This window comes from Leucoraja erinacea, chromosome 1 (genome assembly GCF_028641065.1).
Source record: "Leucoraja erinacea ecotype New England chromosome 1, Leri_hhj_1, whole genome shotgun sequence".
Taxonomy (NCBI): Eukaryota; Metazoa; Chordata; class Chondrichthyes; order Rajiformes; family Rajidae; genus Leucoraja; species Leucoraja erinaceus.
The window spans coordinates 34,130,345-34,156,913 of record NC_073377.1 but is presented as its reverse complement, the minus strand read 5'-3'; the positions used below and the strand labels follow the sequence as shown (position 1 = coordinate 34,156,913).

Below are 26,569 nucleotides of genomic sequence, written 5' to 3'. Positions count from 1 at the left end.
TGGCATGGGAATGGATCACAGCAGAGTTTTGTAAGAGGTCAGATCTATGTGGGTGAAAGCTGGAAGGCAGCTAGGAGGACAATGCTAGAAGTAGGAAAAACATTGAGGGGTTGCATTTGCAGGGGGAGCGATGCAAAATGGATTTAGGTGATGATATAAAGGAGGAGTTGGGGAATTCGGTGTTCAACAACACATCAGATTAAATTGTCCACCAAGTTAAAATGGCAAGATATATAGGTGTATGTGGGATGGATGTACCAGCAACCTCATTCCTAATATGTTTTTGGTCTCTTCCTTAGGGTGGATGCGACCTTTTCTTGTTGTATCCCCCGTCTTCGTCTCTGTCTAGGCTGAGGCCTAATGGAGGAGGTGGTGGCCTCCAACTGGGACCGACCTCGAGGCTCCAGAGGCAGAGCCAGCCAGGACTTACCAATGCGAGGCTGTTCGACTTCGGGGCTGTGGCGGCGTTGTGGCGGCGGCGACCTGACTTTGAAGTCTCGGAGGTTCGGCCGTGGGCCCAGTGGACGACATCGTCGGGAGCTCGCAGGTCACAGGGTGGTGACCTGTTTTCCTGGAGCTCCCGCAACTACAGCTTTGTCCGCTGGACTGGAGGGCAGCATCTTCGGCAGTGTCGACCGCCCTGGGCCGCGTAGTTTCAACCGGCCCGTTCGCGGAGCTCGGATTCAGCCGCGGGACTTACTTACCATCACCCGGCGGGGTCACAACATCGGAGGCCTGGATCGCCTCAGCGCAGAGGGAGAACAAGGAGGGAAGAGACAAGGACTTTAAGACTTTTGCCTTCCATCACAGTGAGGAGGTGCCTGGTGAACTCACTGTGGTGGATGTTAAATCTGTGTTTATTGTGTGTTTTGTTATTTTATGTTTTGACTGCAAGACACAAAGTTTTGTTCAGACTAAAAAGTCTGAATGACAATAAAGGATACTTGATACTTGATATCAAATAAAGTCATTGGACTCCAGTTTGTCATGAAATGATAATGCCTGCCTGTTTCAGGGACAAATGTTAGATGCTGAAATCAAAACATGAATGAAAGCTAGATTGGTTAGATCTTGGATGGGATTTTTACTGTTACTCTTTTTTTCTTCCGTCATTGGCCCATCTACAAGATAACTTTATTTACTTGTAGAAATGTGGAACTGCAGTTGCTGGTTTACCAAGGAAAGACACCAAATGCTGCAGTAACTCAGCATCCCTGGAGAACATGGATAGGTGATGTTTTGGGTTTGGACCCTCCCGAACTGAAACGTCACCTATCCATGTTCTCCAGGGAAGCTGCCCGACGTGCTGAGTTACTGCAGCATTTTTTGTCTCAAGGGGCTGTCCCACTTGGGTGACCTGATCTGCGAGTTTCGAAGAGTGTCTTCTACCTTCAAACTCGTGGCATGGTTGACATGTGTCCTAGGAGGTCCTATGTGGTCGCTGGAACTCTCCTTCATGCTCGAGGGAAGTTCCCGAAAACACGTGGCCTCAGCTAGGTCGCAGAAACTATTTCAGCATGTTGAAAGATTTTCCCCAAGTAAAATGTGGTCGGCATGGGTCTTTTTAACTCGTAGTGCAGTGGAGTGGGGTCGCTATTTAGTTACAGGCAGTCGAGGGCAGCCGTAGGCAATCTCCTTCGCTGACCAGCCGTTTTGATTGGCTCATTGGAGTTTTAAGGACCAAGGATGACCAAGGTAAAATGCCCACTAAAACGTTATTATACTTCTTTAAAGTGTCTCCACTCCTTCTCCCCCCCCCCCTTCTCTCCCCTTCTCTCTCCTTCTCTCCCCCCTCTCCCCCCCCCCCCCCCGCACTCTCTGCTCTCTAAAGGACTTACCGTTACTATGCAGCCATTTTACCTTCCTCATCATCGCGGGTGTGAATTTCAGCCAGCGCTCCCCCGCTTTCCCTGGCCCCCGCCTTTGCAATGTGTTTGTTCGTGTGTGTGTGCGCGTGTGGTCGGTTGATCCAGCTCGCGGTTTCAACGCGGACGGTCGATCCAGTTTGAGGCTTTCCAGGCGTGTGCCCTCGAGCTTGAAGGTCAAAGACACTCTTCTGGACTCGCGGATTAGGTCGCCCAAGTGTGACAGGCCCTTTAGGTTTCTTTTTGTGCCTTAGTCTAATTACATTTGGTATATAGTTACACTTGTCTAGCAAATGTTCTGACATACAGCATTGAAATAGTTAATTGTCTTAGTTTCGGCATCTTTTTAGGAGAGGAGCAAACATAGCTGTCCCCCCCAGTTCTTTTCACAGCACATCCTCAAACAACTTTCAGCTGATCTTGGGAACACAAAGCTGATCTCCTTCATAAAAATATTAGCAGATTAAAGTAATTTATGTGAAAGAAAGAAATAAGAGACAGAAGAACGCATTCTTCTCACTAATATCATTCTGTCGTATGAAGATAGATTAGGCTGCAGCCACATTCATAATAAAAGACAACACAGCTCGATATGTTAATTAAACAGAATGAATCCTGTTTAAGCAAAACTATCAAATAACATAGCCACTTGCACAGAACTTTATTAACAAGGCTTACTTACTTAACCCTTTGAATGCTGCAAGCTGTTCAAAACATTGATAAATGTGAACATTGCATTGATGATCTTTCACATTTGATCATAGTTGCTTCCTATCTCTGCACTATAATCATTATTTATTTTTGGTGTGTTTCATTTATTTTCACTTTTCTCCCACTTCTTTCTACTTTTAATATCTCGTCAGGAGGCTATTGTTCACAAGGCTGAATAGAGGTGTCGTCGATGCTGATCCCCAAAATCACAAAATGTGCACTTTCCATTAGAGCCACCAGATGGCAACCAGGAACAGGAACTCCACGGGATAAATCGGGGTGCACTGAAGCTGCTTCTGGTCCCTCAAAAAACCAAACAGAGGGCCAACTAAACTTAGAGTTTTCTAAACTGTATCCTGAACACTTCCGCCCATGTCCTAACTCATACAAATCTGATGAACCTACCACCCATGCCACCCTCCAGCTTCAGCTTCAAACTTATCTACATGGATAGTAGGGATGGAGGGATATGGAACAAGCGCAGGCAGGTGGGACTAGTGTAGCTTGGACATGTTGGCAGCTGTGGGCAAGTTGGGCCAAAGGGCCTGTTTTCATACTGTATCACTCTATGACTATGACTATTATTTCTATTTCAAACACAGTCTATCTTTAGACCTTCCTCCAGCCCCTAAATCCCATCTAAGTGCTTGTGCATGTCCAATTCCTAGCACATTTCTGTTTTTTCTAACTCCAGCATCTGCCTCAAACACGAGGACTCTATCCCAAGATTTTCTCATCATTTCTTTCTTTTAAGACACCAATCTCGCTGATAATCCATTTGAGTGATGTGCCCTAATTTCTCATTGTGTGACTTTGCTCTCAATTTAATGGAAGTACATACTAAATGGAAATAGTAGAAGGCCACATAATCCCATAATGTGCTCTGACATTCAATGCAATCAGGGTTGATGCTTTGACTGACATCCAGTCTTGGATTCATTTAGTGAGCATCTGCTGCTCTCTGTTATAAAATTTCCAACAACTCATCCAATCTTCTGTGTAAAGAAATGTATCTTTTTCTCAGTCCTTAATGGTCTGAGATTGTGACCCTGTTCTGGGAAAGGCAATCTGTTGGCATCAAGTCTGTTAATCACGGAAACCCACTCAATAATGGAAACTGGACAGAGCACTCCAAGTGAGTTCTCCAAAACCAAGTGTAATCTGGTCAGAGGTCCTTGTTTGGTATTCCAACCCATTGACTGGGAAGGCCATTATACCTTTTGCCCTTCCCAATTGCTTGTTTCACCTTTTGTTTGCTTGATGTGACTTGTGAAGTAACGGCAAGCAATCCTCTGTACATTAAAATTTAGTTGCTTCTTATCACTTAAAAAATGTATTTTAGCTTTCTATATTTCATATGAAAGTGTACAAACCAGATTATATTTTTGTTTGATAAGGTTTCTATAAAGTGGCTTTGGGACTTTTTCCATCACTTTAAGGGAACTCTTTACCTGGATGTCGTTGTTTGCTTCAGAAACCCGTTGATAAGTACATCTAGCAAGCATTCAATGACATTCATAGTGTTGACTGATTTGACAACAGGCTAAGCTGGCTTACTTGACTGTCAACATTTTCTTCACTGTTATATGGGTGGATTGTTTTCTGGGCTTCCCACATGATGGTACTATAGCCCAAATGGCCCATGTCAGGCTTAGTCAATTTGAGTTAAGGTAGCTTAACTCAAGGGCTCTTAAAAATAGCGGAGTCAGGGGATATGGGGAGAAGGCAGGAACGGGGTACTGATTGGGGATGATCAGCCATGATCACATTGAATGGTGGTGCTGGCTCGAAGGGCCAAATGGCCTACTCCTGCACCTATTGCCTATTGTCTATTGTCTATTGTATTCTTTGAAAACCAAGAACAGTAGGTTGGGATTTGAACTTGTGGACAGTCCAATTGTTATTAGTTGGCCACTATCAAGCCAGAGAATGATCAAACAGAGCCATATTAATGACTTATGGAAAACAGAAAATGAAGCAAATAAATCCAGTTATCTCCTGGTTTCTCCTGGTGGCCATTTTGCAGTTGTGTTGGCTGAGGGCTTATGAGAGATTGCCTATGTATACAATCAGAACTGCAAATGTCAGAAGGCAGGTCAGCGATCAGGCGAGGAAAAAAAAACAAATTTGGAAGCTTTGACAATTGACCTTTACATGAGCTTTCCTTAATTATCCAACCATATGACCACAAGACATAAGAGAAGTAGGCCATTCAGCCTATCGAGTCATTCAATCATGGCTGATCTTGTTTACACTCTCAACCCCGTTCTACAGACTTGGCTCCATAACCTTTGACACTCTTCCTAATCAAAAACCTGTCAATCTCTGCTTTAAAATACCATATGTTATGGTAAATCAGGACTTCTACATCTTCTAACTAGGCAGTAATTAAGCTGCGCTTTAAGAAATGCATAATCATTGTACATGTGTTGGTGTCGAAAATGAACTGCACAGTGTGTTTGTGCACTGTTCTGAACACTCTGGAAGCGGGGTTTGGGTCCAGACAGTTTTAAGGTTACAAGATGTATTGTTTGATGTGAATAGATGTCAACTGTGGCAATAAGTCTGACATCCGAGTCGGCATAGTGAGCAAAGAATTTCAAGAATATTCCATGAATACTTCAGGACTTTGAGAGGAAATAAGGTCCTAAAAAGCAGTAGCAGATATTTTTAGTGAAGATTAAAAAAAAACTTTCAGATACTGGAAATCTGAAATTATAACTGCAAATCCTGGAAATACTCAGTAAATCAGGAAATCTCTTTATCCATGATGATAAAAGAGACTGCAGATGCTCGAAAAAGGACACAAATGCTGGAGTAACTCAGCAGGTCGGAGCAGCATATCTGGAGAACACGAATAGTTGATGTTGCATGTTGGGACGCTTCTTCAGAAAAAAGGACTTGACCCGAAGCGTCGCCAATCCATATTGTTCCGAGATGCTGCCTGGCCTGCTGAGTTACTCCAGCACTTTGTGTTTTGTTTGTTGTAAATCAGCATCTGCAGTTCCTTGTTTCTGCAGATGCTGGAATCTGGAATTCAGCCAATACAGAATCTCGACCCAAAATATTGACTTCCCCCTTTACCTCCACCAATGCTATTTGACTTGTTGAGTTCTTCCAGCAATCTGTTTCTTTGTTCCAGGTCTCTTTACCTTATTTAGTCATGAATTCATTGTGTAACTTGCTTAAATATTCACTGCGAGATAAAATAAATGCAACTTAAAATAAAATTTGCTTTGTAAGATTAAGTATTTTTCGGGCTACAGATTGGGACTTTTAAACATTTCCTTACACAGCCAAAAGCTGAACAGTACATAAATCTCCCAAATGTACACATTAAAATAGTGTGCAACACCTGTCTGCCAGTGATTGGCTCTTTTGAACGTAGTGTTTGACAAAGCACCAGCCTGAAGGTGACAGTCTGCCATTTTAGGCCAAATCAGAACATGCTACCATAACCAAACAGCCAAGAGAATTCAAAACAAAAGTCCCTTTTATCCCCACAGTAGTTCTCTGCTTTTTGATAGGTACTTGTTGCAGAGTGGCAAGGAATTTTGATTAACATGAAATCAAAGGCCTGTTCTCAGGTCTTGATCGCGCCCTTCACAAATCCTATCCACTGTCTATCTTGGATTTCAGTAGGAAATGGTAATTCTACTTCCTACAATCATTCCACAAAGACTGCAGGTTTGGGCCACAGAATGTTCTCTCTAATTCTCTACGGGATTGTGAAATGTGAACTTTGGACTTGTAATTATCTTTACAATAATGATTTGGGAAAAGAGACTATTTGTATTAGTTCAAAAAGTTAACTTCTAATTGTTAAGCTGTACCTTTTCAGGAACATTGGATGTTGACCTACAATTAATCACTCTAACTAAAGGATGGAGACTTTACTCCGTTATCATTAATACTTCCTTTCTACAAATAATGTTGATTCTAATTAGATGCATAAATCCATATATTCAGCGAGGGAAGAATATAGTCTTCATTGGTAGCAATTTTACTAGTTGCAATCAAGACCCTCTGTGAAGAAAATGGACAGAAAAGTCTGGTCTGAACTTTCAGTCTAATATTGTTATGCTATCATTTGAATGAGATGAGGTGGGACCAGTGTCAATAGGATATATTAATCAGTGTGGACAAGTTGGCCTGAAGGGCTTGTTTCCATGCTGACTGACACTATGACTCTCTGTGCTAATCTGTGTTCTTGTCTGCCTTCTCAGATGGATGTTTAAAGACTTATGCAATGATTTTGAAAAAGAGATGGACAGTTAATTCCCTTGTCAAATGCAAAATGTATTCCCTTAATCCATAATCATGCAGCAGATTATTTGGTCATTATCCTTTTGCTATTGGCCTGTTGAAGCTTGCCTTGTCCAAACTGGTTGCCATATTTCCTTCTTCACAGCAGTGACAACACATTATTAAACCCCAGACTCCCTCAGCTGTAAAGCACCCTGGGATATTGGGAATTTGCTGTTAAGTATATTAAACTATGTTTAGTAAGTGCCAATTAATAGGACATTTTTATTATGATGTCTTCCCATTCATTCTCATGGAAAACATACCTATTTACAGCAGAGCCGATAAGTCTCAGGGCTTCATTATCCTCAGCTGTGCAACAACTGACCCATTACTGAAAAATCTGTTGGAACAACTTTGAGCAAAAATCACAGCCTGACTTCAATTTGCATGTGTGGTATTTAGCCAGCAGTGTAATTAGAGTTCGTGTGCACATGAAGTTTAGTTAATGTGGCCGTTTGAGTGGATTTTACAAAAGCCCCTGGTATTGTTTGTTAATAGATTTAATCCTAAAGAGCTGAGTGGTATAATTTTAGATTCTCTTCTGTCCCAATGAAAACCTGGTGCCGATGACAATGTACAATTGGAGTAATGACTTCAGTTCATCTGCACTTACAGGCTGCATTACTATTCAATCGGGATCAGTAAACACCGGAATAATGGATACCTGGGAGTGATTCCAAAGCAGTAATGCAATATCGAAGTTGAGATGGCTCATAAGAAGAATAATGGAAACCTAACAGATATTACAAAATTGTAATCTAATCTGGGAGTTTAGGTGACTCATAAGAGCCACTATGAGTTTGTTTCAGTATTCATGACATCATCTAAATTTGCTGGATCAATTTCAAAATAAAGTGAGATGAGAAAAAAGAGTGCTGGAAACTAGAAGGAAACAAATAGAAAATGTAACAATTATGAGGTATCTGATGATAGTGTTCCACTCGTTGCATATAGCTTGTTTTCTGAATTGGATATTTTGCAAATCATTGTTATCTGTGGGGATTAACAGCAAATTCTGTCCTGATGAAGTCATAACTTTGGAATCAAATGAATTGAAATTGATAGGTTGAATGCCAGAATTGATAGGGTGAGTGCGTAGAGACTTTTACCCGGGGTAAGGGAATCAAGAACCAGAGGGTTCTAGATTCAATGTGAGAGGGGAAAGATTTTAATAGGAACCAAAGGGACAGGTTCTTCACTCAGAGGGTGGTATATATAAGGAATAAACTGCCAGAGGAGGTACTGTAACATTTAAATGGTACTTGGGCATCTGCATAGATAGGAAAGATCTGGAGGAATATGGGCTGAATACAGGCAACTGGGACTAATGGGGCATGGACGAGTTGGGCTCAGCATGGAGGAGTTGGGCAGAAGGGCCTGCTTCTGTGCTGTATGACTCTGAATAAATACTTAGAAGCTGTTGTTCTCCATATAATTAATCCCCAAACACTGAGACTTGGCTGCAGGTTTTAAATCATTGCCTGGCATTTATTAGTGTTAATAATATACATGATGAACACACTGTGTGAGCAGTCTAAGGTCATTATTCTCATCATGGCGTCAGCTAGCAGCATTTCCACTGAGTGCCTCGACTCTCCTTGACCTCGACATGTGATCACAACCATATTCCACGAACAATGAGAGAGATGCCAACAGTGCAGGGTCAATGAAAGAAAGAATTGCAATCATTTCACAAGAACTATTATTTCAATGGTATTTGCTAAATGAGGGCAATACAGTCATGTGCGTGTGTGTGTTTGTGTGTGTGTGTGTGTGTGTGTGTGTGTGTGTGTGTGTGTGTGTGTGTGTGTGTGTGTGTGTGTGTGTGTATGTATTTTGGGTGTTGAGAATAAAAGACAGGTCTCCAAATTTAATAAAAAAAGCATTCTCCTGAAAAAAAACTAAAACCTGCTGCAGGACACATGGAACACATTTCTAAGAACAGTAATATAAAACATCAGTTGGACATCTGTCTCCTGTGTGCAGATACATTTCAGCGTCTCCCTCAGTGCTACCCTGGCTTTAACTTGAAGAGAAGTGAATGGTTTAAAAACTTCCAACAGGGCTTGTTTGCCTTTGGCTAGAAAGGAGTGATAGATCAGAGCCTGCCTTGTGACTGGTGATGTGGGGTTGTGGGGAGGAAGTTGATTCTGAGCATTTTATGTGGTTGGGGAAGGGGTTATAGTGAGACGTACAACCTGTTTGTGAATAGGTATGGTGGAGAGGGATGGATCAAAGGCTTGCCAGCTGTGTAGAGGGTGGGACGGTTGGGGAAGATTAATTATAGCCTGAATCGTGCTTGTGTTGGGGTGGGGAGAAAGGTCGGAGCTTGCATCATCATGGGTGAATACGATTTTGATGAGTGATCCCAGTCTTCACCTTACTGAAAAGAATGGCCCCAATGATCAAAATCCGGTTCAGGGAACCGGGTTTATTTTGGTTTAGTTTAGCGATACAGAGGGGAAACACTGTCGGCACCGACCAGCAACCCCTGCACACTTACACTATCCTGCACACACTAGGGACAATTTACAATTATACCAAGCCAATTACCCTACACATCTGTATGTCTTTGGAGTGTGGGATGAAAACGGAGACCCTGGAGAAAACCCACGCAGGTCTTGGGGAGAACGTCTAAACTCCGTACAGACAAGCACATGTAGTCAGGATCGAACCCGGGTCTCTGGCGCTGCAAGGCAATAACTCTGCTGCTGGGACACCATGCTGCCGCTGGGTGTAATGGTTGTGGAGGTTGAATCTCCGTTTGTGAACCAAATGAGATCACAGGGTCAGGTAGTTAATGGATTATCAACATCATGAAATCAGAGGGTTGGCAGTGATGTTGGGGGTGGTGGAGGTTTTGTAGTGTTTGGGACTCAAACAATTAAAATTAAGCATAGGTCTCACCTGACAGAGTTTCAATTCAGCTTAATCTTATAGAAACTTACAAAATTCTTAAGGCGTTGGACAGGATAGATGCAAGAAGATTGTTCCCGATGTTGGGGAAGTCCAGAACAAGGGGTCACAGTTTATGGATAAGGGGGAAATCTTTTAGGACCGAGATGAGAAAAACATTTTTCACACAGAGTGGTGAATCTCTGGAATTCTCTGCCATAGAATGTAGTTGAGGCCAGTTCATTGGCTATATTTAAGAGGGAGTTAGATGTGGCCCTTGTGGCTAAATGGGTCAGGGGGTATGGAGAGAAGGCAGGTACAGGATACTGAGTTGGATGATCAGCTAGGATCATATTGAATGGCGGTGCAGGCTCGAAGGGCCGAATGGCCTACTCCTGCACCTATTTTCTATGTTTCTATGTTAATGCAGGGAGGATCATGTGTTCTGGGGGTGAGCAAGAATGTTCACTCCCAGAACACTGTGGTCCAAGTTTCCTGAAATTTCAATTGAAATTGAAAGATACAGCATGGGAACAGGCCATTGGCCCTCTGTCCACGCCAACCATCGATTAACCGTTCACACTAGTTCTATGTTCTATGATCTTCCACTTTCGCATCCACTCCCTGCACACCAGGGGCAATTTGCAGATGCCAATTAACCTACAAACCCACAAGGCTTTGGGATGTGGGAGGAAACCGGAGCACCCGGAGAAAGCCCACAGAGTCACAGGGAGAACCTGCAAACCCCACACAGACAGTGCCCGAGGTCAGCATCGAACCCGGGTCTCTGGTGCTATGAGGCAGCGGCTCTACCAGCTGTGCCACCCCTAAATATTCCATAGGAGCACTGTATTGGGAATGAGTATACCCTTCATCAAAGAAGTGCCTGTTCAAATGTATTGAGTTACATGAGAATAATTGGATAGGATCATCATCCTGTTACATGCCCGAGAAAAAAAACATGACTTTGAGTTGCATTACACTGAATAAACTAATATACCATTGAATCTCTGGGCTTGTTTTTAAAAAAAAATTATTAGAGAGACCCTCTGTTCAAATCATTGTAGTCTATCAAAGGCATTTTCAACTGAAAGGGGGAATATACAGAATTTTTTCCCTTATATTTCGGACTAAATTTACAATTCATTTGAGTTCAAATTAAAAAAGAATAATGTTTTGGTAAAGCAAATAAACAGTAGCATAGCTTACTTGTTTGGATGTTCTGAGGTGATTCGGAAGACTACGACAGAATCTGTATTTGTTTGAAATATTTTTAAACCATGTAATGTTTAGCCAGGTGCTGGGCAACAATTCACAAAAGGTTTGGTCAATTTAGCTATGTAATTCTTTTTAATGATGTGATTGTATTGACAGTGTGGTAGCACATCTTAGATTAATTGTATCGACTGGGAGCCCATTTGTTTCTATTCTTCACACTATAATGATAACTGATATATTTTTTACTCTAGATATGTCGTGTAGTGTGCCCAACTTCCTCGATCTTTGGGATTGCAATTTTTTCTTGATCAGCCGCTGCGGCTGAGCGCAGGATGCGTTCAGTGGCAGTAAAAGCCTCAAATGGCCCAGGACAACCGCACTTTGAAGGGTATTCTAATGGTGGACACTCACCGTGCGTGCAGACGGAGCTTACTGTGTGCCACATCTGGTTGGAGTTTTCATCTCCCGTCTGAGCGATTGGGAGGACTGGTGAGCCGGCTCTAGTAAATAACAATAGAGCACATCGCGGGCCGGATGAAACGTCCTGCCTGGCCTCTGGAGACCACTCATGAGCTGACCCTTTGGAATAATTAGAAAGTGCATTGAGGGCCCAATTGTAATGATCCAACAGGCCACATTCCAGCCTGTGGGCTAATTTATGTTGTGCAACACTGTGCTAGATTTTAGATGGTACAAACACATTACTCTTAGCCCTTTAAGGAGTACACAAATTGGCCTATCATAGCAAATTAACAAAATATATCTGACCAACAGCCTCATGGCTTACTTCACATCGGTGCTATTCATATATTGACCTAGAAGCTATTTGCAGCCCTAATCCCTGTCACCTCCGTTCTTTGCCAAACTGTAGGTACAGGGGCCTCGAGGGCTCCTGTTATGTCCTGCTCAGCTGTTAGTTGTTAATGTGCCAGAGGCAAGTACCATTCTTCTCATTTTCTTGCTTTCTAGTAAAATAAGGTAAGGGGATACTTCTGAGAAGGAGATCTACCCCAGATCACTGATTTTACTCAAATGAAACTTTTTCATCCCACCATTTCAATTTGTCTTCTACTCACTGTGGGGGAATTACCTGGCCTTCACTGGGCAACTGCCTGCAGCGGCATTGCAGAAATGTCATGCTCATTTTGTGGAGAAACACCTCAAAATGTATTGCTGCAAGTCTGTGCAACTGCAACAAAAACAACACTAAGTTGCCTCTATAAACTTTGCGTTGATAAAAGTGAATGAGTTCTTAGCACTCTAGTCATCTCTCAAGTATGCTGAGCTGATAAATGCAAAACACTGTGGAAATGGGGTGATACTAGGACTTTCCTTGCTAAGCTAACTTTAAACAGCAATGCAATTAGCCCACAGAAAAGGCCTTCTTCTTTGCTTATTTTTTTCATTTAATAAGAATACACAATCATAAAAACAACCTTACGAACACACAGCCTATTGTTCATGATAGGAGCAAGTAAGAAATGGTATGTAAGTGACAAATGTTTTGTAAACAAGCTGATAATTTAAGTAACATAACGTGTTTAAATAATTTAACAATGTAATGCTTAGAATAAATGTTCAAAATCATAATCAAACATATAATGTAGTCTAACAAAGTTCATGCTACTAGCAACACTTAAAAAACTGCATGTGCTGAGCATTTTTCTTTTCTCTCCCACCAAGTCATTATGCTAATTTGTTCACAGAATAATTTTCAAATTTGTTATGAGATGAAGTACTTCAGTGTATTCACGCTAGTTTTGATTTATAGATATGTAAGCAATATTTTGAGTCAAATCCTGCTGAGCTTACAGATGGGCATCATTTCGTTCAAACTCCTGGGGACTTGTGGAGCTACCATAAACTTTCCCTTCCCCTTTGTGCTCAGATATTTATATCCCTTCCACTCATCTTTGTTCTTAATAGAATTTGGGCAATAGCACCTGCGAAGAACATTCTGAGTGGCCACAGTTACGATGCCATTTTCCATCTGTGTCTTTCTTGGCTGCAGAGGCACAACTGACCCATTAACTAATGCATTTTGGAAACAAGTGGTCTGTGCCTTGAATGAACAATGCTGAATCGAGAAGGTATGTTAAATGCTCAATCATACAGGTTGAGACTAGGAGTGTTCTTAGCAGAGGTTTGGAGGAAACTTAAAAGGCTGTGACTGTGTCCTGTCTATATGTGACATGGACTACAGGCTAGATCCAGAATAAGAGGTGATAGGCCAAATAGACTGGACTACCACTGAACCCTCAACAACAGAAACAGAAGGGAAAATTCCACGGTTAAGAATGTTACAGAACTGGCATCCCATCCCTCTTTGCAACTTCTCGTAGAATGGATAGCCACAAATGCTGGAGTAACTCAGCGGGTCAGGCAGCATCTCTAGAGAAAAGGAATATGTGATGTTTGGGTTGAGACCCTTCATCAGGCTGGGAGTCAGGGAGGGGGACACTGGAGGTAGGGAAGGTACAGAACAAAGCAGAGTCTTTTGACTCAGGAAATGTGGAGCCCACAATGGTCCATTGTTGGCTGGGGACGAGGTGATAATGAAGGAATACGAACGGCGAAATTAGCAAGGAGTAGGGGAGGATCGGAGAGTGAGAGAATGCAAGAGTTACTTGAAGTTGGAGAAATCAATATTCATTTGTAGAGAGGGTCAGGTTAGCAATTCTCTTTCTCAGATGGGGAATGATGTGTGACACAACTGATTTTATCTCACACAATGAAATGACAACCTGTTTCTTTATAAGAGTTTTCTGTTGCGCATGAGAACCCTAACCAGTGAAGCCTGGTGATCATAATAGCAGCAGTAACATAAACGACAAACTTAAGCTGCAAAACATGAAAATTATAATTCACTAATAAAAGTAAAATCATTAAAAAAGCCATAAACCAATAAAAGTAATGATAGAATATGAAAGTGAAAAGAGCACAATACGACCTTAGCCACCTGATCACTGTATAAATCCGCAGTCATCAAAGTCACTGTTTAATATGTGTCATTAAACTCCCTTGGGTTTCCTACCATTGTCACAATCTGCCTCTATTTATTCTTCATGCGTACAACAGAGTTAGCAGACATCGGTGTCTTTTTTTAACAGGTGGAAAATTAAACAACTGTTTGATCCTATGCACTTGGAACTTGAGTTGTACAGTGGCTGGCATTAAAAGGTAAAAACATTGCTGACGAGCTAAATGGGACATCCACGTGTCTCTGGCAGAAATAAATGGTTTTTGCCCTGACAGTTTTACTTAAGAATCCAGCTGTGGGGGTGCAAATGGGCATGTTCTCAAACATTCCACCTCGCTCCATTCTTTGCCAAGAAAGCAAGCAATGTTTCCCTCATACTGGTACAATAAACTAAAACAAGATATATTTTAGATGCTGGTTTACTGCAGATGTTGGTTTACACAAAAGGATACAAGTGTAACAAAGAGATACTACTTAGCCGGTCAGGCAGCATCTCTGGAGTAACATGGAAAAGGTGGAATTTCAGGTTAGGACCCTTCTTAAGACTTGGAGTAGTCCGATCTCTGGAGTAACATGGAGGCGTGACATTTCATGTCGGGACTCTTCTTCAGACTTGAAGGCAGATCCCGATCCAAAATGTCACCCCTCCGTGTTACTCCAGAGATGCTGCCTGACCCGCTGAGTTACTCCAATACTTTGTGCCCTTCAATGTTTATTTTACCTCTCAGTGTAAAGTAAAAAGAAATGAGTGCTGGAGAAACTGAAAGAGTTATGCCCCTGTCCCACTAAGGAAACCTGAACGGAAACCTCTGGAGACTTTGCGCCCCACCCAAGGTTTCCGCGCGGTTCCCGGAGATTCCCGGAGGTTTTTGTCAGTCTCCTTCCTGCTTCCACTACCTGCAACCTCCGGCAACCACCTGCAACCTCCGGTTCCCGGAGGTTGCAGGGGGTTTCCGGCGGTTGCAGGTAGTGGAGGCAGGTAGGGAGACTGACAAAAACCTCCGGGAACCGCACGGAAACCTTGGGCGGGGCACAAAGTCTCCAGAGGTTTCCGTTCAGGTTTCCTAAGTGGGACAGGGGCATTACAAATACAATTTTGGTTCAACTTTTCTTTTGAAATTCTCAACGTAGCAGTTGTTTGGTTCTATACCAAACATGCAAATTGGAACTCTTGCATTGATTGGGTGGCATGACCATAGATGGGTGTGAAATACAGGAAAGAAACATACCAGCTTGCTTGACTTTTTCTCCTGCACTTTCCTCTTGCAAAAAAAAGGCAACAGCTTGTGACTTACTGCTTCTCAAACTAGCAGTCTGGTCAAGAGGCAAATAATAAAATGTCTTCATTTCCAGGCAAATCTAAGTGAATGGCATCCCTGGGACTGAGACCCCAGACCATCTGGTTGTTGCCTGAAGCAGTGACATTGTGCAGAAATGGAACGTACAGCGTGAATGAGTCAGGATACGTTGCATGCAGACTTTAGACTCACTTGACACAGCAGCGAAAAAGATCACGCAATTTGTTTATTTAGAAAATAAGCCCAAACTGTCCCCATCAAAATATTAAAATTACATGCACCTCCAATTAATATGTCATTGTTTCTCCATAAAAAAACACCTGGAAAATAAATACTTTATACAGCCCCATGGGGAAGGATTTCTCATTTCTGTAGTGTCCCCACACTACTGGACTAATGACTTTGTTGAATGAACTTCACAGAGCCAGCTTAATGACCCTATTCATTACAGACTACAAAGACGTGATGTGAACAACATCTTTCATCGCATGCAACTTACATTAAGTATTTAAAGAGCCTGAATTACTTGTCCCTGAGAAACAAAGAGGGACCTAGTGGGAATAACAAATGAGGAAAGCATAATTTCCTCAAATTCATAGCTAGTTCCAAAAAAATTGCAAGAATCTCTAGAATAGGTTGCTACATCTTTGATTATTCAATGTATAAGCTCCATAAATTTGGAAGATGCTGTAATTTAGTTTCATCCCAGCCGTTATTAAGCAACTGGACCATCCTACCAACAGCCAGAGAGCAGTTCTGAGCAACTATCTACCTTATTAGGAATCCTCGGACTATCTTTGATCAGACTTTACTGGACTTTATCTTGCATTAAACATTATTCACGTATTTCTCTGCATCATGTATCTGTACACTGTGAATTGCTCAATTGTACTCATGCATTGTCTTTCCACTGACTGGTTAGCACACAACAAAAGCTTTTCTCTGTACCTCAGTACACATGACAATAAACTAATCTTAACTAATTTAAAAGAGGGGTGAAAAAGTAAGCCCTTCAAGTGAAAGCTTGCATGCTATGGCTCTGCAGTTAATACCAAAAAATCTCTTTCTGGGGCACATTGTTATAAGGTACATTTTATGAATTGTTCACATGCGTAGGTGCATTGCCCATTGGAATCATATCCACTGATGCATCCATGAGTTCCCATATCCATTTGCACGTTAATTATTTCATGAAAGCAATTCTCTGGGTGTAAATATTATGAGTATCGACTGTAGCTGAGGTACCTGAAATGCTGCCAGTTACTGGCACATTTTGGCAATCAAAGTATTTCTGCCTTGGATTATTGTCAAAAATTGAACCTTTTATTTCTCTTGTGTCAGAAGGAACTGCAGATGCTGGGTTAAACCGAGGATAGACAGAAAAATGCTGGAGTAACTCAGAGGGACAGGCAGCATCTCTGGAGAGAAGGAATGCGTGATGTTTTGGGTCGAGACCCTTCTTCAGGCCATCCCTCCCCCACCCAAGTTGCACAAGCTTTTCGTTTTCACCCAGCAAACAGCTAACAATGGCCTGTTTCCTTTATCATCGTTACTTTTTTACATGTCTTTTATGCATTGTTCTTTATCTCTCTAGATCATCGTCTATATCACTCGTTTCCCTTTCCCGTGACTCCTGAAGAATGGTCTCAACCCGAAACATTACCCATTCCTCCTCTCCAGAGATGCTGCCTGTCCTGCTGAGTTACTCCAGCTTTTTGTGTCTATCTTTTATTTCTCTTATTAACACCCAGGTCACCGCCAAGACCCAAAATATAAATGACGCCTGGCAGGATGCGCTAGGAGAAAAGATGAGCCGGACTCAGAGGTAAAAGTTAGATGGGTTCACTATAACATTGAGGTCAGTTGACTACAAAAATACTAGGATTGACACCCAGATTTTTGCTGTTTCAAACGTGACAACATCATTGTTTAAATTTTTATGTTCTTCATATAAGAAGTTTGAATAGCTTTATAAAAGATAGTAGAAATTTAAAAAGAGATTTACTGCTTCTGACCTCCTGGACCACGATTAAACAACGGTTTGGAGTGCGCAGTTTTCATATATGTTCATATGATGGAAGCATTAAAGGAGGAAATCTCTCCTTTGATAAAATGTAATGATGAAAACCAATGGGGGAAACTGGAATTTTTACTCATGTTGGTCTCAATTCTATTTAGAGTCATAGAGTGTGGAAACAGGCCCTTCAGCCCAACTTGCCCACTCCGGCCAACATGTCCCATCTGCACTAGTCCCACCCACCTGTGTTTGGCCCCGATCCCTCTAAACCTGTCCTATCCATGCACCTGTCTTATTGTTTCTTAAACATTGCAATAGTCCCTGCCTCAACTACCTCCTCTGGCTGCTCGTTCCTTACACCCACCACCCTTGTTGTGAAAGTTACCCCTTAGATTCCTATTAAATCTTTTCCCCTTCTCCTTAAACCTATGTCCTCTGGTTCTCGATTTCCCTACTCTGGGCAAGAGACTCTGTGTGTCTACCCAATCCATTCCTCTCATGATTTTATACACCTCAATACGATCATCCCTCATCCTCCTGCGCTCGAAGGAATAGTGTCCCAGCCTGCTCAACCTCTCCCTTTAGCTCAGACCTTGAGTCCTGGCAAAGTCGTTATAAATTTTCTTTGTACTCTTTCCAACTTGACAAAATCTTTCCTATTACATGGTGCCCAGAACTAAACACAACGCCCTAAATGCAGTTTCACCAATGTCTTATATAACTGCAACTTGACCTCCCAATTTCTATACTCAATACCCTGACTGATGAAGGCCAAAGTAGCAAAATCATTTTTGACCACCCTAACCAACTGTGACACCACCTTCAAGGAACTATGTACCTGCATGCCTAGATCCCTCTGCTCTACAACACTCACCAAAGCCCTACAATTCACTGTGTAGGTCCTGCCCACTTTCCAAAATGCAACACCTCACATTTCTCTGTGTTAAATTACATCATCCATTCCTCAGTCCACCTGACTATTCGATCAAGATCCTGCTGCAATTTCTGACAACCATTTTCAATGTTTGCTATACCACCCACTTTTGTATAATCTGCAAATTTGCAAATCTTGCCATGTACATTCTCATCCTAATCATCGATATAGATGACAAACATTAATAGAAAACATTTAAAATAGATGCAGGATTAGGCCATTCGGTCCTTCAAGCCAGCACCGTCATTCAATATGATCATGGCTGATCATCTAAAATCAGTACCCCGTTCTGGCTTTTCCCCCATATTCCTTGATTCCCTTAGCCCCAAGAGCTAAATGTAACTCTCTCTTGAAAACATCCAGTGAATTGGCCTCCACTGCTTTCTGTGGTAGAGAATTCCACAGATTCACATCTCTCTGGGTGAAAAAGTGTTTCCTCACCTCAGTCCTAAATGGCCTACCCCTTATTCTTAAACTGTGACCCCTGGTTCTGGACTCCCCCAACATCGGGAACATTTTACCTGCATCTATCCTGTTCAATCCACGAAGAATTTTACATGTTTCTATTAGATTTCCTTTCATCCTTCTAAATTCCAGTGAATACAAGCCCAGTCGATCCATTCTTTCATCATATGTCATCCATCCCGGGAATTAACCTGGTGAACCTACGCTGCACTCACTCAATAGCAATAATGTCCTTCCTCAAATTAGGAGACCAAAATTGCACACAATACTCCAGGTGCGTGCTCACCAGGGCTACTGTATTCCTACTGTATAACTGCAGTAGGATCTCCTTGCTCCTAAACTCAAATCTATTAGGGCCATCTATTAGGTCATTCTTTAGGATTTTTTTTTCCTTGTCGAGAATCGAGTCAAAGAAAGACCTGGTTTATTCATCCTTGTAATTGTATACATCTTTGCCGTTTTGGCATAATTTTTGTAAATCTTCTCTGCTTTCTTTCCAGTGACTTTATATCTCAATATCTAACACAACGACCTGATGTGTGTGCAATGCTACAACTGTGGTCTAATTAAGATTTGTTGCAAGTTTGACACACATGGCTTACTTTTCACTTCAGTCCCCCCAGAAGCAACCCCTAGTGTTTGGTTTGCTTTTCATTTAATAAATCATTTCCTTAGGGTGCCATCAGTGGTTCCATCGGCGGTGTTTGGTATATATATATATTTTTTTCCAAGATCCCTTTGTTCCTTTACCCAACCTAATCAACAATGTGATCTTTCTATTCTTTGTCCTATCTTGTAAAAGTTGTACTTTATACGGCTTTCTGCAAGTCTTAAAGTTGTTTTTTATAGCGTCCGTCCGTAATGAACATCCCCTTCAATCCTCCACCCCATCAACTGGTTTCAGGGTGGATTTCAGGGAGGAAACACCGAGTTTTAGGATTTTGTAGATTTTCTTAGTTTATTTACCGAGCATTGCAACAATCCAATAAGCTTAGGTACAAATGTACTTGTTACCATTTGAATGCATGTCATTATTTCTCCCTATTCATTATGTTTAAAAGTTATGCAACATATTTAATTAGAGGATGTCTAAGGAGAAAAGTGGCACAGTTAATTATAAGTCTCAAGTTGGCTTTTGTTTATATTTGATTAAATTACTGTTTTTTTAATTATTTGGCACTGTTATATGAACAATATTTTGCAAATCATTTTTTTTTGAAAGGGGAAAACAAAATGTCTTTCTCTGCATCAGTGCGTTGGGCTCCTTTGTGTAATTCTCAATAGAGCGTGCAGATAAACACTAGCTCAACTTGGGGAGATTTGTACCACTCCATGTGCCTGGCTAATGTGTAATATTTTAAAGTGGTGTCAAGGGCTGTAATGAACTGCATGTCAAGCTTTTTTAATGTGTTGCATAATTTTAGTTTAATATAGTTTGGAGATACAGCATAGAAACAGGTCCTTTGGTACATTGGGTCCATGCCCACCATCAATCACCTGTTCACACTATTTCTGTTATCCCATTTTCTCAGCCACTGCCTACGCATTAGGGCAATTTGCAGAGGCATGTGGGAGGAAACTGGAGCACTCAGAGAAAACGCTGCCATTGGGAGAACGTGCAAACTCCACATAGACAGCAGCCTGGTTCAGGAACAAACCCGGGTCTCTAGCTCTATAAGCAGTGCCACTGTTCAACCCAACATGTCACATCTTACCAAGATATTCATACATATCTGAGTGTCATGTTCTTCTAACTAGCGCAACTTATTCAATGTATAGTTCCGTTTTGACAAGGGTACAACAATAAACCATATATACACATATACCATGCATGTGTATATAAACACACTCAGCCAATGCTCAATCATATAAAGCAGAGGTAATGGGAAGACAATCTATTTTAGGTCTCCATTAAATGTTATTTTTAGCTAACTCCATAAAACAGTCATAAAGTGACTCATTTTATCCCATTACACAGTTAAAATGTCCTTGCAGTCCGTTAAGGTTTTGATCCTGCTAAACGTTAATTAACCTCCCATGGTCAGGACTCATCAGACATGTGGGTGGATTTATAGTTTATGTTGCATTCTCTAAGATTTAACAATTAATCTCCCAGACACAAGGAGTCCACAAAAGAGGTCATGGAAGCACAAAGAATAATGAAAGGCTCAGGTAGACTGGATGTGGAGGGAGAGGATGTTTCTACTAGCAGGAGAGTCTAGGACTAGAGGTCGTAGTCTCAGAATTAAAGAACATTCTTTTAGGAAGGAGATGAGGAGAAATCTCTTTAGTCAGAGGGTGGTGAATCTGTGGAATTCTTTGCCACAGAAGGCTGTGGAGGTCAAGTCAGTGAATATTTTTAAGGCAGAGACAAACAGATTCTTGATTAGTAAGGGTGTTAGAGGTTATGGGGAGAAAGATGGAGAATGAAGTTAAGGGGGAGAGATAGTTCAGCCATGATTGAATGGCGGAGTAGACCTGATGGGGCGAATGGCCTAATTCTGCTCCTGGAACTTATGAACTTATGAGAATGAAGTGTTTCTCTGCAATGTTTCTCCGCAAAATGGGTGTTCGAAGAACAAACATTTAAGACATCCGTGATACTTTAAACCCCAGCTTGATGGATGGAATGGCCTAATTCTACTCCTATCACTTATGATCTTGTGATCTTATGAAAGATGCATTGAAAAAAGGTCATTTAGCAGTCAATTGGGTGACACAGGAAGGCAGTAATTGATACTATTTGGAGAGTGTGAGGGAGGTGTTTTGTGGTTAATAACATATCAGAGTGTGATTGTCATCTTGAAGACAATCAGGACATTGCCAAAGTGAAGAGCAACAATAGGCTGCAACATCAGGTGATTTTGGATAATGTCAAAAAGTTGGAATGAGTCACCGATGAAGGAAAGAATTAGTGTCCTTTAACCTTGAAGCAGAGCAAGGCCAAAGGTGTCGAAGTGTGAAGCCGAGTGAGAAGTTCACAATGTTTTTTTTGTCTCTCCAAAAATGCCATTGATTATTCATCTCGGAGTGATGGCTGTAGTGGCAAGTGGTGGAAAGAATGTTACCACTGGTGGAAGAGTCTAGGACCAGAGGGCACAGCCTCAGAATAAAGGACGTACCTTTAGATAGATGAGGAGAAATTGCTTTAGTTAGAGGTTGGTGAATCTGTGGAATTTGTTGCCACAGAAGGTTGTGGAGGCCAAGTCAATGAATATTTTTAAGGCAGAGATGGGCAGATTCTTGATTAGAATGCGTGTCAGGAGTTATGGGGAGAAGGCAAGTGAATGCGGTTGGGAGGGAAAAATAAATCAGCCATTATCAGCTAAGTTTAGTTTATTGTTGTCATGTGTACCGAGGTACAGTGAAAAGCTTTAGTTGCGTTCTATCTAGTCAAAGAAAAGACTATACGTGATTACAAACAAGCCGTTCAACGTGTACAGGTACAGGAAAAAAGGTTACTACATTTAGTGTAAGATAAATTCCGATTAATGATGGTTCAACGATCTCCAATGAGTTGGATGGGAGGTCAGGACTGCACTCTAGCTAGTGAGAGGACAGTGCAGGTGCCTGAGAGCAAGTGGGAAGAAACAGTCTCTGAATCTGGATGTATGCTTTTTCAAACTTCTGTACCTCGAGCCAGATGGGAGAGGGGAGAAGAAGGAGTGATCATGCTGGTGTCCTTGCTGAGGCACCGTGAAGTGTAGATGGAATCAACGGAAGGATAGGTTGGTTTGCTTGCGACATGAGCGGAGATTGCAGGAGCCTTGACAAAGATTTTTGCTGATATTGTTCCTTTATTTAAGAAGGGAAGTAGAGAGAATCCAAACAATTATAGGCCATTGAGCCTTGTCAGTGACAGAGAAGCTATGGACATGAGATTCTTTGGTTAATGCATGTACTCCCATTTGCAAAAGAATGGTTTAATTAAGGACAGTCAAACAGTTTAAGACAACTGCAGATGCTGGAAAATCGAAGGTACACAAAAATGAATGGCCTAACTCAGCGGGTGCAGCAGCATCTTGGATCTTAGGAAATAGGTAACGAAAAAAGCCGAAAGCCTTCTTCAGTCTGAAGAAGGGTTTCAGCCTGAAACGTTACCTATCTCCTTCGCTCCATAGATGCTGCTGCACCCACTGAGTTTCTCCAGCATTTTTGTGTACCTTTTAGTTTAGTTTAGTTTAGTTTAGAGATGCAGCGTGCAAATACTGCCCTTCGGCCCACCGAGTCTGCGCTGACCAGCGATCTTCCTACACCAGCACTATCCTACAAACTATGGACAATTTGCTATTTTTACCGAAGCCAATTTACCTACAAACCTGTATGTCTTTGGAATGTGGGAGGAAACTGGAGAACCCGGGGAAAACTCACGCAGTCATGGGAAGAATGGACAAACTCCATACAGGCAGCACCTGTGATCAGGATCGAACAAAGGTGCTCTGTAAGACAGCAACTTTACCGCTGGGCCACTGTGCCACTGCAGTCAGCATGGCTTTGCACATCGCAGGTTGTGTCTTACTAACGTGATCGCATTTTTTGAGTATATGACAAAGGTGAGCGATGAGGATAGGGCAGTGGATGTTGTCTACATGGATTTTAGTAAGGCATTTGATAAAGCCTTGCTCCAATCTATGTAGACTACATGCAACAGAAAACATTTGAAAATGACTTACTGATAGAAGACAGTGGGTTATGGTGGAAGGACGATATTTAGGTCTGTGACCAGTGGAGGGATATGTGCTGGGACCTTTGTTGTTTGTCACAGATATAAATGACTCAGACGTGAATTTAGATAGGTTGGCTAGTAAATTTGCAGATGGCACCAAGATTCTTTGTGGTTTGTTGCGAAGTCTGTCAAAGTACACAGTGGGATACAGATAAGTTACAGAAATGGGAGGGGCGGGGGGGAAATGACAAAGTTTAATCAAATGTAACGTGTTTTGCTTTGGGAGGTCAAGTGTATAGGGAAAATATACAATTAATGGCGTGACTCTTAACAACATTGATATACAGAGGGATATTGAGATCCAAGTCTCTCTGAGAGTGGCAACACAAGTAGATAGAATGGTAAAGAAGGCATATGGTATGATTGCCTTCATTGGTCAGGGCATTGAGTATAAGAGTCAGGAACTCATGATGCAGCTTACTGCCATTTTACATAGCAATTAACAGTCAATCACACCATTATAGGTCTGCTGCCACATTTATGTCAGACTAGGGAACGAGTAAACATTTTCTTCACTGAAGATTGTTTATGACTGCAAAAGTATTTACATTTATCCAATACTTTTATGGTTATTGATATTGGATTTTTACTCCCAAGTTATTAACGACTTGAATTTAAACGTAGATGGATATAAACAGACCAAGAGTCAAGGTTCCCAAAAACCAGTCCAGCAATTTCATTATTAGTTTCCATGGCTCACAGAACTGAAGATCTGAGTGTAATGCTCGTAATGTATTATGTTTGTGTGATAGCGGAGGAAGAGAGGCAATTGCGTATGCTACCTTACAATGAACTATATATAGTTTATTATTTCCTATTCCTACTTTGAAGTGCAAGCACGATTCATCTTATTGCACCCTCTACAGTTGCACTGTAGTGATGCCATACTGCAGCTATTCACAGTAATCAGCCAGTCAGCCAGCCAGACTGTCATTAACAGTGGTATTGGTATTGGCACGGGTTTCATTGTATGGTGGAACAATAATATGCTTTATTAGCAGCGGTCAGCAGAGCTCAAGAAAAAATGGAATTTAATCCCAGAGTTCAAAGGAAGTAATGAAGGATTTGAACTCGCCCGCTGTAATGCTTTCTGTATCCCTCAAAAGCTACATTATTCACTAGCAGTCATTTATTATTTTAGTTGGAACTGTCTTTTGTCATTTTAAAATTGAGACTTCAGGCTTGCCATTATTCACGCTACTGATTTCACATTAATAACAGTGCAGTGCAAAATGCTGCCAGCAAAGTCCAGTTCATAGTGTACGGTGCACCTGCTGAAATGTGCACAGACCCTATTGTAAGAAGTAGTTTGCCTGTACGATTTGATATGTATACCACAAGCTTTCTTCAAGATAGCTATTTTTTTATATCACAGATGGTGGTGCCCAATTTCCTACAACATTGTGCAGTTTAGTTTAAGTTTAGAGATACAGCATGGAAACAGACCATTCGGCCCACCGAGTCTATGCTGACCATCGATCCCCATACACCAGTTCTTCGTTATCCCACCTACACACTTGCGGCACTTTACAAAAGCCAATTCACCTACAAGCCTGCACGCTTTTGAATGTGGGAGGAAACCGGAGTTTCCTGGAGAAAACCATTGCAGTCAAAGGGAGAATGCACAAATTCCGCACAGTCGCTGTGAGACAACAGCTCTATCACCACTGTGCCACCCTTGGTGTAAAATCAAGAATCTAAAAGACCCAATTGTGTTTGGTGTCCGAAATGTCCTCTGCAACAAAATCTCTGAGGGTGTATCAATAATACGCCTAAGAGTCATATCAGGAAATAATTCCCAAGGTAAACACATGGCATTGTGTAAAAACAGGTTCAACACAGCCCTGATAAAGAATCATTGAACAGCAGCAACACAGAGGGACAGTATTACAGGGCCACATCTCTGCCTGAGCAATGCAACCTGCCACAGTATCCCCAGCCCTGCATTTTTCTCCTAGCCCTGCAATTTCCTTTTTTTATTTAACTAATCCATTTAGTTTAGTTTAGTTTAGAGATACAGCATGGAAACAGGACCCTTCGGCCCACCGAGTCCACGTTCACCATTGATCACCCGGTTACACTAGTTCTATGTAATTTGCCTTTCATACCCTACTCAATATGTGACATTTACCAAGGCCAATTGACCTACAAACCCGCATGTCTTTGGGATGTAGGAGGAAACCGGAGCAACCGGGGGAAACCCATGTGGTCACGGGGAGAACGTGCAAATTCCACAATGACAGCACCCGAGGTCAGGATTGAACCTGGGCCTCTAGCGCTGTGAGGCAGCAACTCTACCACTGTGCTACTCTGCCACCTGTTTTGAAAGCTGCAACCTGCGCAGTCCACATGATAAATGCTTGTTGATAACTAATTTATTTCTTAATGCTGCTTTTGTTTCTTTTGCCAATTACATTAATCATATGTCCTCAAATCAGTGATAAAGGTCATAATCAAATTTATAAAAACAAACAAACTTTTCTCTACATTTGAAAACCATATGAATGCCAGAATTAAGATGGCAAGAGAAACAAAAATAAGTAGTGTATATGTTGGACAATGACTGCAAACGAAAAAGCTGGGGGAACTCAGCAGATCAGACAGCATCTGTGGAGGGAAATGAATGATGTTTTGGGTCAGGACCCTTTTCATACTATTATCGACTGTCCATTATCCTTCATGGATGCTGCCTGACCCATTGAGTTCCTCCAGCAGTTGGCTTTTCAAGATTCTAACATCTGCAGACTTTTTGTGTCTTCATTAAACAACTACAGGTTGTTTGGAAAATCTGTACAAATTATACTGCCCCGACTCTATCCTGAACCTAGTTTAGTTGGCTAAGAATGGCCAATATGTTTGGATCATCTGTGATTGTGATGATATTTTCACCAAGAAATGCCAGTGGTTGGGGACACACACATCAATATTTGCCAGCAAGTTTGGTCTCAGTCCAAGGGTTCCCAACCTGGGGTAAATTTACCTCCAGGGGGTAAATTTCACCTACCCAGGGGTAGATTTGTTGATTCTGAATTTGTACATATTTTTTCTCATTGACTGACTGTGTTTGGTTCTGGTATACCGGTATCTGTTCATCATTAGTTGTTCATAAATAAGTGAAATAACATTGTTATGTGCTATTAACGTTGCCTGGG

General features: G+C 41.7%; 1 protein-coding gene across 7 annotated transcripts in view; it reads right to left on the bottom strand.

The window, feature by feature from the left end:
- Nucleotides 1-26,569, bottom strand: part of celf4 (CUGBP, Elav-like family member 4) — a 1,152,430-nt gene that overhangs the window by 77,511 nt on the left and 1,048,350 nt on the right. For 3 of the 7 annotated variants that reach the window (XM_055632378.1, XM_055632384.1, XM_055632391.1), the window contains exon 9: nucleotides 11,409-11,576. The exons of the other annotated variants lie outside the window; for them this stretch is intronic. In XM_055632378.1, the coding sequence (XP_055488353.1) occupies nucleotides 11,409-11,576 (168 nt within the window). The remainder of the gene's footprint in view (nucleotides 1-11,408; nucleotides 11,577-26,569) is intronic. 7 annotated transcript variants of the gene reach the window in all.